The 13742-nt window shown below is 39.3% G+C and overlaps 1 protein-coding gene across 1 annotated transcript in view; it reads left to right on the top strand.

Moving 5' to 3' along the window:
* Positions 1 to 9729, top strand: part of CWC27 (CWC27 spliceosome associated cyclophilin) — a 269385-nt gene extending 259656 nt beyond the window's left edge. Inside the window, exon 14 of the mRNA XM_003925798.4 lies at positions 9312 to 9729. Within this exon, the coding sequence (XP_003925847.3) occupies positions 9312 to 9474 (163 nt within the window). The 3' untranslated portion in view covers positions 9475 to 9729. The remainder of the gene's footprint in view (positions 1 to 9311) is intronic.
* Positions 9730 to 13742: the final 4013 nt, after the last annotated feature.

Genomic DNA, 13742 nt, shown 5'->3' with positions numbered 1-13742 from the left:
TACTCATGGTGGAAGGCAAAGAGGAGGTGGCATGTGCAGATCACATCATGAGAGGGGAATGAAAGCGAAAGGGAAAGTGCCAGGTTACTTTTAACAGCCAGTACTCAAGGAAACTCTTATAGCAATTAATAGAGGGAGAACTCACTTATTACCACAAGAGCAGCATCAAAGCTTCCGTTAGGGATCCACCCCCATGACCCAGACACTTCCCACCAGGCCCCACTTCCAACACTGGGGATCAGACTTCAACATGAGATTTGGCAGAGCCAAACAAACCATAATTCAAATCACAGTAGCGGTATAATAGAGTATTATAAAAATGTAAATATTCATATAAACACAGTTTATATGCAACACATAGACACACTATTATGGACTGAATTGTATCTCCCTAAAATTCCTGTGTTTAAGCTCTAACTGCCAATATTATGGTATTTGGAAGTAGGGCCTTTGGTAGGAAATAGTTAGGTTTAAATGAGGTCATGAGGGTGCCCCCCTATCCCCATGTTGTGATTAGTGTCCTCATAAGGAAGGAAGAGACTAAAACTGTCTCTCTCTGGCACATACTGAGGAAAGCCCGTGTTAGGACACAGTGAGAAGGCAACCATTTGCGATCTGAGGAGAGAGCCCTTACCAGACGCTGATTGATGCCACCTTGATCTGGGATTTCTGTCTGTGAGAAAATTAATTGCTATTGTTTAAGGCACTCAGTCCATGGTATTTTGTTATGGCAGCCCAAGCTAACTAAGACACAAAGTATGTTAAAATGATAATAAATGTTTGGACTGCACTTTGCCATTTGCAAAGCCCTTTTAAATGCATGACGTTTGATCCTCAGGCCACGCGAGGTAAATGGGGTGTACATTACCACCCCTCTTCATAGATGAGGAAACATAGGCCTAAGAAGCAATGTGACTTTTTCCAGTCACAGTGACTGAATGTAACTCAAATCAAACTCAAGGCTTCTGAGTGCATACCACAGAAGTTTCATAGAAGGTGTTAAAGAAATTCAAAGGCAGGCACAGATCCTGAGGCCCAGGGAAGTCAGAAAAGAATTTCAGGAGGAAATGGGAATTAAACTGGGCTTTGAAAAAAACAGGGATATACACCAGTGGGAAGGAGGTGGAAGGGCGTCCCAGAGACGTAATGTAGGCAAAAGTATGCTGCAGCCCATCTGTGCTACAGAGCAGGGTATGGTCCTTTCAAAGGATCAAACGTGGGCAAAACGAAAATTGTTTGGTCTTGCTGAGATTTTTATTTAAAAATAAAAAGGCTGGTCTCCTTTCAACCCTTCCCCTACCCCTAAAAAAACTTAAATCAGATTCATTTAAGTTTGTAATCCATAGTCCCATAGAATGATAATCTTAAGTAATAACTAGGAGCTATTTTATTAGGTTTCTTAGAATTCTAACTTAGAGAAATGAGAAGCTGTCAACACAGTACACTAACACAGTACAGAGACAAATTTTGTGTATGGCAAAGTTTCATAAAGAATGGCAAGGTTTTTCAACTCGCATGGGGAAGGCTGTCTGAGGACAATATATGTACTTTCTTCCATTTCAGAGGCATACACTACACAGATGTCAGTCTTCAAGCAGTTTAACTGGTCCATTTGAGAAAGATAACTGTTGGATTTTCATATCATAAAGTTAGAAGTAGTAGAAATATCTGCTGGACCCCGGGCCTGGCCCAGCCTGGCCCTGCCCCACTGTGGTTGGGTTCGCCCCGTTCTCTGCGGGGGCGGAGGGGCACCAGCCTCGGCTGTTACAATCTTACACCAGACAGTATTGTGCCCCATGGACTTGGTCAGGGAGGGGTGGGGGTGGGCGTCTCTGGTACCTGTTGGGGTGGGGGGCCTCTGAGAAGGGAAGCTCCTAGGTCCTGTCTTCCTTCCCCCTCCCCAGGGCCCCACGTTCTGCAGCCTTAAGGTTGAACATGAGTGCACTTCTATGTCAGTGCTGTGGGACCCCTGTGCATGCTTCGGACTGCGTGTGTCGGCGTGACTCAGGCACACGTGGGTGTGTGTGCATGTGTGTGGGTGTGTGCGTATGTGTGTTGGTGTGTGTGAGGGCAGTATGTCCTCCAGTGTGCATGGTGTGTGGGCTTGGGCCCCATCCCTGGCCCGAGCATTTCATCCTGTGGGGCAGGGTTGCTGACCTAGTGGGAGCCCAGCCACCGGGATCCAGGCTCTGCCCCGCCCACGCCTCCCCCCGCCCCGCAGCAACACCTCCCTGCAGCAACACCTCTGGGTGTTTGGAGTTGAGCTTTTGTGGGTTTGATTTCCCTACCCCACCTCCTGTACTATGCAGTTCCTGGCGGGGTGGGGAAGGGTAGGGGGGTTTGGGTGCGTGGGGGGTCTTTCTTTCCTCTGCGCGATATCGTTTATCTGAGAGTTCTCCTCCGTCCCTACTGGCTTTTCTCCTCGTCTTCATATTTGTACGGTACAAGCAATAAATAAAGACACTCATTTCAGGAAAAGAAAAAAAAAGCTTTTTTAGTAACAGCCTTTTCTCTGGGTTTATTAAGAGTTTATAAACATAATTGCTAAATGATTTGGAATTATGTGTTAATACTATCAAGGAGTAAGGTGAACAAAACCAGAATTCTAGTCAAAGGTTTTGGTGGTGGCTGGCTACTCAGAAACATTTATTTATTCAGCACCCATTTATTGAGGGCATTCTTCTTGCCAAGCATTGGTGACTAGTGCTGGTACAAAGGCCAATAACAGAGCCATCATAGAGCTGAGTGTAGCAGCACATGTCTATAGTCCCAGTTGCTTGGGAGGCAGAGACAGGAGGATCACTTGAGCCCAGAAGGGCTGTAGTGTGCTATGAATACTTGAGTAGCCACTGCACTCCAGCCTGGGCAACATAGCAAGACCCCATCTCAACCAGAAGCAGAGCTGCCACCCTCAAGAGCACCTCCAGCCTAGTAGGGAGACAGCAGTTACACTGTAGTATGAGGCAGACTAAACCAGAGAGATATTCAAGATTCTCTGCAAAACCAGAGGAGGGTCTTAACCCTGGGGGACAAAGAGCAGGACAGACCAGGAAAGGAATCAGGAACCATTTCTAAGATGGAGATGACACCTCAGCTAACTAGAGAGAGAGAAGTGTATAGTGTATAGGGAAGCAGTGAGGAAGGGGAGTGCAGGGATTTGTTTGGGAAACGTCAAAGAATTAAGATGTCTGGAGCATAAGATGTGATGGGGGAAGGAGATGTAACAGATTGGAGAGGGAAGCAAAAGCCAGATTATAGAGGCCACATTAGGAGTTTGTGTTTCCTTGCGTAGACAATGGAGAGTCACCAAAGGATTTAGAACAGGAGAGTTTTCATGGCTACATTTGCATTTTTGAAAAATATATATAGCAGAAAAGACCTAACTATTATAGACCACAAGGTAGTCCTTAGTAATTTGATGCCTGAGAGGAAATTGCCAGATATCCAGAGGCAGGCTATGGGCCCTTGGCTCTGCTGCTTTTGGACTGCCAGCTGAATGAAGTGTCCCTGCTTAGCATCCCTATTTTAGGAAAAACTAGAAGAAACTGGGACTGAGATTTTAGATAGCACCAACTAAAGGCAATAAAAAGATAAAAATTTATAGTGGAAATTAATGCTTTTTTTTTTTTTCTTTTGTAAGTAAGCATTCACCTAAAAGAGTGGTGCCTTTTCCCAAAGATGCTACCACAATGCTCAATACTTTTCTGGAATTTCTCTTTTGGAATTTCTTTAATGTCCAGCCTGGGTTCACGTCTTTTTATGGCTGCATTTTTTTAATTTTATACTCCAAAATAAGCCCTACTCAATCTGATTTCTTATCTTCCTTACTAGACCTAGCACTGAATTGACTTTTGATGTATTCCCAAAGTTAAATCCATCTTTACAGGATGAAAGTTTGTTACCACTGAAGATATTCAAGAAAGGACCTGGTCAAGAAGTTATCAGCTGCACGTTTCTTGACCCTCAGTCTCAGAGACTGCCTATGAAACAGGGCTGATAATAATCTCTTTCCTGCCTCTACCCCATTCAATTATTGTAGAGATGCTACCAGAAAACATGGGAAAACTTTCTGTAGGATGCAGCATCAGTGGGTGCTATTTTTGCTGTCTTACACTTTGCAGGCAGTTCCAAACTGTGCATTTGCCACGTCGTGGTGTCTGTCTGTATGTTCTTACAGATTGTTTACTTCATGAGAGTAGGGCCTGGGTCATATTTGGCTTTGTTTCACCAGTGTCCAGCATTGGCATCGTGCATTAAAAGCCCCCAGATGTATTTTGAATGAATAATTGAGTCTAGTTCATTGCCTTATCCTCAAATCATATATATAAGAAATAAATAATGCACTTGAGATTATTCAGTTCAAATAATAGACTCAGAGGCTATTTGAGTTTCTACAAGTAGTTTATCATTAGGAACCAGCTGTTCTCCATCTCTGAAGGGGCAAGGACAAAGGGCTAATGAAATCAATCAATCTGAAAGCATAAAGGCTCTTAAGCTTTTTTTCTGTGCCCTTTACTTTGACTGCATTTAAAAATAACTAGGAACATTTTTTTAAATTACTAATGCTGGGACCCCATCCCAGGACAATTAAATCAATAACTCTGGAGTTGGAAGCCTGGCACTGATAGTTTTTAAAGCCACTTGGTGATTTTAACATGCAATTTGAATCTGATGCAGGGGCTCTAGAACTATGCTTTGAGAAACATTGCTTTAAAAAATAAAAATTAAAAAGCGCCTTCTCTCTAGTTCTACATCAGGTTCTATAGGAGATGCAGAACAACATAAGGCATGTTCTCACTGCAGTCTATTAAGGGAATAAAAACTAGCAATCTATCACTAATATGAATGAGTGGAAAAGCAACTACCAGTATTTGCTGAGCTATGAGAGATCATAAAAAGGTGGACTTAAACGCTGAGCCTGAGACTTTCTGCAGAGTCTGGGAGATGGTTTAGGGAGTTTGTCATCAAAATATAAGACAGTCTCTGCACACAAAAGGAAATCGACTGTTAGCTTAGCAATCCTTCTAGTACCAGCCAACAGGCCTGACCAGTACAAAGGGTCTGAAGGCCTTATTCCCAGCACAAATCACCATGTTTGGCACTGGGGATACAACAGTGAACAAGACTCAGACTATCTCAAACAACTGAGTCTGTTCACAATTAAGTAAACAGGCAATTACAAAATGAGGAAACTTGATGAAATAAATGAAATAAGTTTGGTGAAATAGGAAGCACCAGTTGTTGGAGGGTTTTTAAGGATCAGACTGAGGTATTTGCTTCAGTCTAATATGATAACCAATAGTTTCTAATCAAAAGAATGCTATAAAGGAAACGTGTAAGGAGATTATTTTTTCAGCTTTGGATCTAGGAAGGGAGTAGTACAGATATAGAACAATTAGGACACCTGCAACAATCTTAGGATTGGGTGGTAAGTTCCTAAGTTAGGGTGGCTTGGTTGTGGGAAGGAGATATTTATAGAACTCTCAATGAAAAATATAGCTGTTTACATTATATAAGTATAAATAATTTAAGTTCATTTAAATTGGAAATGAATTGCTAATGTTGGAATTCTATATTGGGCTACTTATTGTGTGTCTGAGAATCAGTTCCTCTCTTGATATTTCCCACTGAAACAAATTGCTATCATATTTTAGTCTGTTTCACAATTGAGGAAGAACTTTAAAAACTGAATATCAAGTTAGTGAGGTCAGTCTAGGTCTCGGTCCTTTTTGAACAATCAGTTGTTTACTTCTGTTTATAATTTTACATAGCCCCATACCAAAAATAAAAGAGACAACAAAAAACCACTTTCCTGTCAAACACAACCTCTGTGAAAACAGTAAGCCTCCTCCCTATTTCTGTAACACACTATAAAGTCAATGTTATTTGAGAATCTGAGCCTATGTGAAATTTTTTATTAATCAAACCTAAATTTTTATTTTTGCCTTCAAGTGAACAAGCTCTACAATTTTCATATGTAAGTGATCAGTGTGTAATTAATTCCAAAAAAATTCACTACTCTTCTTGGGCCAATTCCATAACCAGCCACAGAGTGGATAGAGTTATTGGGACATACGTGATTGTAAACTATCAGACCCCCTGTACTCAAATTAAGTCTGTATTCTCTGTCTGCTTGTGTATCCTCATAGGAGACCGTGACGTGCAGGCACGCTTTCAATTCATACAATCTGTGATTTATAGAGGCACGTAGGTCAGGAATTTATTATGCTGAAAATCATAATAACTGTTTTGTTTTGCTTTTCAAAATGAAGTGACCAAAGCATGTTGAAAGATAAGTGGATGAAGCATTTTGATTATGCTTTTATTTCTCTTAAAGATTAAATATTATTGCCAAATAACCAGCCATGCTAAGTATTATGATATTAAAGCTGAAGTAGTTTGTAAGCTGATAGCCCTTTCTTTCCTCTGGGTTTAGGTTTGTTATTAATCAAAATGTTGAACTTGCTTAGTGCAGTGGTGTGTGAAACAAACAGTTGAAAAAGACAGCTCCTTTAACTTACGGCTCTATGGTTTTTTCAAATTTGTAACGAAATCTGTTTCTGCAGACTTTGTGCTGTTATTCATGTGTCTAGAGTTCATTTTTTATACCAGAGACAACTAAATCCAATAGTTGCAAGATTCTCTCGTGGCATAGAAAGTAAGAAGGTGCCTTTTTATATTCTTAATTGACAACTTTCTGATCAAGTCATTTTTGAAACATGGAGAATCCATGTAATATCCCTAGAAATGGATATTACAAAAAACATCTGTATTTCTGGGCAGAGAACAGGATCGTTTTTTAAATAGAAGAATATGTATATGAAGAGGTATTAATAAGATAGTAGGTTTGTTTTCTCATATCAGTCCAGGAGTATTGATGAAATTGTTTTAAAGGGCGTATGGTTCTTGCTACACTTCCTGGTGATGGATTAGACATCAACACAGCCAGCCCATAAGCACTTGGAAAACTGCTGCTAAGCATGTACCGAAGTGCAGTAGAAGGGTCTAGACTCCCCATGATGTGTGGTAAAGGACCTTTAACGGAACAGTCCTACCATTCTTCTGCAGTTACTCCTCATCAGTGGTAATATTACAATTTTAAAGATTGTATTTTGTGGGGGATGCAGCAAAGACTGTAAGAAGTGTTGAAGAAAAAGGCTACCTCTCAATAACTGGGAGAAAAAAGGGCTTAATTTATTACTTAAGTAAAGAAGAGCTGTGCTTTTAGGCACAGTTCCTCTAGACAAAGCAGGTGGCAAATCTTACATAGTGTTTTGGGGTCAGGAATTGTTTAGGTGTAGATATTAGGCTCAAAAGCACCATTATTCAAAAGAGACTATTGTTGATAGGCTGGCTTTCAGAAGCATATTCATTGGAGTGAGTCTGCAGCTGATGGGTCAACTTTCAAAAGCATGTGGCTATCACTGGTTAATTGGTTTTCAGAGGTGTATTTACTGAAGTGAATTGTCACTGATCATTTAGACCTTGGTGAGACATCATTAATTGCTTAAATCTGGTTTAATTGTTGTTCCAACTGATTCTAGTGGTTTACTTAATACCATGACTGTAAAACAGTCAGCCTTTTTCTGGGAGTTAGAGATTGTCTTACTTTCAGAAGCTAATATCTAAACACTGGGAAATTGAAAGCACAAGAATATTAGACTTTGCAATGATTATACAATACATTTTTTAAATAAAGGTGTTTACTAAAGGAATGGAAGATAAAAACTTGGCAACTTCACATGTGAAATAGCATGTTCAGGTATTGAGATCAGTTATTAAATTTGATACAAATAATGTATCATTAATAATATAGTTCCACGCATGGTGGCACGTGCTTGTAATCCCAGCTGCTTGGAAGGCTGAGGCAAAGTGCTCACTTGAGCCCAGGAGTTTGAGACCATCTGGGGCAACATAGCAAGATCTTCTCTCAAAAATAATAATAATAATAATGAAGTATAAAAATGCGAATGTGACCTAAGTCATTCAGTAAATTAAAGTAGATTCTAAATCATCCATATATATCACTCCTACTTATTACATTCCAGTAAGCTTTCTTAGGTGGGACAAAAGAAGGTAGAAATGGTACATAAGTCTCAACTCATTAGCCCTGGTGAGTAGCAGCTACTGAACCCTTAGTAATGATGGTATCACTAGAATTGTGACATTTTATTTCCCTCCTAAAATCTTTTTATGATTCTTTAAAATCTGGGTATATCCATGGGAGTTTGCCACACAAGTAAATATCACTCATAATTTCTGCTGCTGTAGGGAGAAAAGGATGAGGGATCTTCACTACTGCCTACTTACTGCCCAGATCTCTGCTTATATTGGGCAAAAGATATTAGCATCATATTTGGGTTTCATCTGAAAGTTACAGCAGCCATATAAGAAGTATTAATACTACAGTTTAACCCTATCTGCTGTGATGAAGAAAAGTGTGTATAGGATATAACTGGTAGGAAAAGACTTAAGAGTTTTAGTTTAAAAATTGAACTTTTCTCCTTCCAAACTCATTCAACTGTTCTGAAGTCTGCTCTTTTGACTTCCCTGTTTATTCCTGACACCTTGTATGGGGCACAGCGAATTACTAACATATTTCACTGATCCTAAAGATAGCTAGCTTATGACCTCTTAGGATTCCAGCATATGCTGATACCTTAAGACCAGTAAGCTTTTGATGAAGTAAGAGAGCAGGAGAGGTTAGGTTTGTTGTAACCAACAGTAGAAGGAAATTAGTCCATAGAGTTATGTCAAAAGTTTAGTTTCCTTTTGTATGAAGAAAATATTTTTTTAAACCAGCAATTCCCCAGGAAAGGGAGTCATAACACCATTTGAACATCATTTTTTAATTAGCTTAATGTATTCCCTACTCTTGACCCATCTAACTGTTGAAAATTTTTAAAATCAGATAGGACTAGTTTATTGTCTTGAGTTTTGTTCTGCAACCTGACTCACTCTGGCTAAAGGAATGTGTTCTTTAAAGGAAGCAGTGTCCTCTGAGTTTACTTTGAGGAACGCTTCTGTCTAGAACTCTTTTAACCTCCCATCACGGGAGAAACCTCAAGTGAAAACTGAGGCAAAGATACTCTACTAGAAATATAAACCAACAGAACAAACTCCAGACATGTTGTTCAAATTTAAGAGTTTTCTGAGAAGTTGGTTTCCATGTGGTGTAAGCACCAGTAAACAACAAACCCATCTTGGTGTTCCGTACGCTTATGGTTCATTATGCCAATGATAGTAGAGTATAGAATTTCTGCTTTAAGTGCCCATGCAAGAATCACTGAACCATCTCTCTCCCTCTTTAGGATGTCACATGTACTTCAGTTTGAGGATAAAAGCAGAAAAGTGAAAGATGCAAGCATGCAAGACTCAGATACATTTGAAATCTATGATCCTCGGAATCCAGTGAATAAAAGGAGGAGGGAAGAAAGCAAAAAGCTGATGAGAGAGAAAAAAGAAAGAAGATAAAATAAGAATAACAGTAACTAGAACTTGCCGGAAATGTACCAGCAATGGCCTTGTAACAGCCATTGTTCCCAACAGCATCACGTAGGGGTGTGAAAAGAAGTATTTCCGAACCTGTTGTCTGGTTTTGAAAAACAATTACCTTGTTTTGCAAATTGTGGAATGATGTAAGTAAATGCTTTCAGTTACTGGTATATGTGTTTTTTCCTAACTGACCTTTTATATTGCTAAATCTGAAATAAAATAATTTTCCTTCCACGTTACATGTTAACCATTTGCAGACTATGCAAACCTGTTTGTGTCCTTTCACCCTAAAATATGTGAAGGCTTCCTTTTCAAGATTTTTTAATAAGAAGTTCTTACAGAAAGAAAATTTGTGGGAAACCTCCCCTTCACTAACTTTGGAGTAAAATATAAGATTATAAAAAAAAATAGAATATAAATTTGAGTGAGGTTTTTTGCATATAAATATTTCAGAATATCCAAGCCAGCCTCATGCCTTTAGTCTTGAGGAACCCGCAAGTGAACATTCACACCTTCATGTAGGCCAGTGCCTGGGTTTTATGGACACAGTCAAGATACTTTAACACTCTAAGTAACATCAGCCAGGCTCACTGCATGCCCAGCCTGACACCTGGCCCCCTGCCTACTCCTCTGTCCTTCTCAGAACAGCAATACCAAGAGCAGATGCAGAGGTCCCATTCTGAATATAAAAACTCATTAAGAATTTAACTTTTGATGACAACCATTCATACTCGTTATTTACTGTATATTATCTTTATTATAAGAGTCTGAGGCCGGGCGCGGTGGCTCAAGCCTGTAATCCCAGCACTTTGGGAGGCCGAGGCGGGTGGATCACGAGGTCAAGAGATCGAGACCATCCTGGTCAACATGATGAAACCCCGTCTCTACTAAAAATACAAAAAATTAGCTGGGCATGGTGGTGCGTGCCTGTAATCCCAGCTACTCAGGAGGCTGAGGCAGGAGAATTGCCTGAACCCAGGAGGCGGAGGTTGCGGTGAGCCAAGATCGCGCCATTGCACTCCAGCCTGGGTAACAAGAGTGAAACTCCGTCTCAAAAATAAATAAATAAATAAGAGTCTGAATGCTAAAATTATATCACAGGCTAATTTCACTAACCTGATAAAACCTCACCAGCTACTTCTTTTCAGATTATGTCACATTAGCTCTCTCTTTCAGAATGTAATTTAATAGGCTGGGCGCGGTGGCTCAAGCCTGTAATCCCAGCACTTTGGGAGGCCGAGGCGGGTGGATCACAAGGTCAAGAGATCGAGACCATCCTGGTCAACATGGTGAAACCCCGTCTCTACTAAAAATACTAAAAATTAGCTGGGCATGGTGGCGTGTGCCTGTAATCCCAGCTACTCAGGAGGCTGAGGCAGGAGAATTGCCTGAACCCAGGAGGCGGAGGTTGCAGTGAGCCGAGATCGCGCCATTGCACTCCAGCCTGGGCAACAAGAGCAAAACTCCATCTCAAAAAAAAAACAAAAAAAAAAACAATGTAATCGAATAGGCTTTCTCTAGAGTACAGAACACTGGTTCTCAAAATATAATCCCAGATGCTACACTAAAGCAGTAGCATCACTTCAGAGCATGCCAGAAATGTAACTTCTTGGCCATACTACCCACCACTACCACCTCTCTTTCAGACTACTGAATCTTAAACTTTGAACCTTGAGGGCTCGTTAAACAGATTAGTGGGCCTTACTGCTGGTGGTTCCACCTCTTTTATATTGGCAATATCTAGTGAAGTTAAAAATGTGTATATACAATAACCCAAAAATTCCAATCCTAGATCCTAGAAATCCTAAAGAAATTCTCACAATATTGCTCAAGGAGAGGAGTACTAAGTTATACATTAAAGCATCAACCAAAGAATGGATAAATAAGTTGTTAAATACTCATAATATGGAATAAGAGGTGAAAGTCATAAATCAGAGCTATATGTAGTAGCAGATTTTTAAAATAATGTGAGAAAAAAGGAAACCACCAATATAAAAATTAATACACACAATTCATTATGACGTATTGTTTATGGATGTACACATATGTAGAAAAGTATAAAAAGCTGTGGAAATAACGGTTGCCTCTGAGAGGGAATTCACAGGGAGCTCACTTGTGTTTGCAATATTTTACTTTTTTTAAGTGCTAGATGATGGGTACTCAGTTCTCATCTTCTGTACATTTTGGAATAACTGAAATATTTCACAATTTTTTTATGATTATATCTGGAACCAAAGGTGAGAAGACAGAAGGACCCCCAGTACTAACAAAAACTGTTTCTATTTTGCTTCAGGAAGAACGAGAGAGCTTCAAAGAGGAGGAGAGGGCTATGATAGAGGTGCTCTGGGAAAATGTCAGCCCACCCAAATGTAAGGTGGTCAGACTCGAAGTCACCCCAAAAATAAGCCAGTGTTTGGAAATACTTCTATCTTCCCCTCACCAAAAAGGTTATAATATTGGTTTTATTTCAGAGAAAACAGTATTTCATCTTCCAAACTCACAAAGTCTCTGTTGGTTATTCTGAAATGTATTACCACTAAATCTGTGTTGAAGTACCCTATGGCTTCTCTACCATTCCTCCTGGATTGTGTCTACCTTAACCAGTGCAGTGTTATCCAGAAACAGAGGAAACCACAGACCTCCAGGGCATACGCTAGAGAATAATTTTGCAGGTTTAAAAAGATAACTGAATGACAAAATTAAAATCTCAGTTCAGTTGAATGCTTCTCATCCTGTTTTAACCACAAGGAGCAGAAAGATCTGAAATTCCATAGAGATTAGAATCTTATCAGAAGAACTTCACCATGATAATAAAATTCACCATAACCTTAACTGAATAAGAGCAATAATAATTTTTAAAAAGCTTAAAAATGTAGTTAATAGAATTATCTGTTCAATATTATATGAAATGTGTTCATAGTAAAGCTTTTGGAAATGTCACAGGAATGTATTGGAGCCAAATGAATTGCCAAAACAAAACAAAACAAAAAAAACAAATTCAAAAAAACCAAAAACATGTTAGAAAATTAGTCTTTAAATTTTTAATTTCATATTTGGGATTATTTTTACTTTATGTGTCTTACCCTAGGGATGTTACCCTAAGACAAGGAAGTATGTTAGCATTTTTGTTTGTTTGTTTGTTTGTTTCAGTTTTTACATTTCTTCCTTGCTATATGAGTTAGTATTTTTATTGTCTATGACAGTGCTGCACATTCTGAGGAGTAAACAACTCCCGGCAATTTTTTTTTTCTCATTTTATGACAAACCAGTTTTTTTCTTTGGTTGAAGTCATTGGCAAGGTGAAAGTTAAAACTACCCCCACATCTCTCCTTTCTCAATAGGTAATTGAGGCAAATGCAGATCTCTCTAGAATGTTTAATGATATAATACAAAATGCAAGGCTTGATGAAATTTGAATTCCAAGAGAAATAATGAATCACCAAATCTTACTAGGATGGGTATTAGAAGTCCTAGATTTGTAGAAACATTTATTAATTTATTCCCCAGAATCACTACCACCACCACCAAAGCCATAGATGAATACAAAATGGTGTAATACACATACCCTCAGCACTCTGTATTCTCTGAGGCCACACAGTAATTGCATCTGCTGGATCTAAAGGTCATCTAATAGAACAAGGTCATTAAAAAGTGTGAGGAGATGAGTGGTTTGCTGCTGTTGTTTTTAGAACAAGTTCAATAAGCCATGATGTTCTTATCAAGCTGTCACTACCAAGTTCCTGGATAAGATCTGACGTGTGAGGTACATAAACCTGTTCTGTTGAAGCAGTGTGGCCTCTATGGAAAAGGTTAGATAAATGCAAAATAATGCCCAAACATGCTGTTTAATCTTGGCGATAACAAGAAAGAAAATGGAGGTGCGAAGTGAGTTACCATTGAGGGTTGTATCAGTATAAGCAATTTGTCTGTAAGGGGTGTAGAGAAGTTAAGAGAGGTTACATTCTTTAACACTGTCATTCACACACACACAAAAAGCAGGTCTAGTTTCTCTATGGCTTTGACTCTGTTCCAGTAACTCTAAACAGTTTATCAAGTGGTTCCATTTCTGCTTACTAGAAAGCAGGAAGTTTTCCTGTCCCAAGTGTATTTTATCTCTTTTAGTTTTTAATGAAGACAAGTGAAACAGGAACCATTTTGTAGAGAAATATTTTCTAATAAGGCTTGATGAAATTTGAATTCTGAGAGAAATAATGAAACGCCAGATCTTACTAGGATGGGCATTAGAA

The sequence above is a fragment of the Saimiri boliviensis genome, chromosome 1, assembly GCF_048565385.1.
Source record: "Saimiri boliviensis isolate mSaiBol1 chromosome 1, mSaiBol1.pri, whole genome shotgun sequence".
Taxonomy (NCBI): domain Eukaryota; kingdom Metazoa; phylum Chordata; class Mammalia; order Primates; family Cebidae; genus Saimiri; species Saimiri boliviensis.
This window is presented reverse-complemented; position numbering and strand designations above follow the sequence as displayed.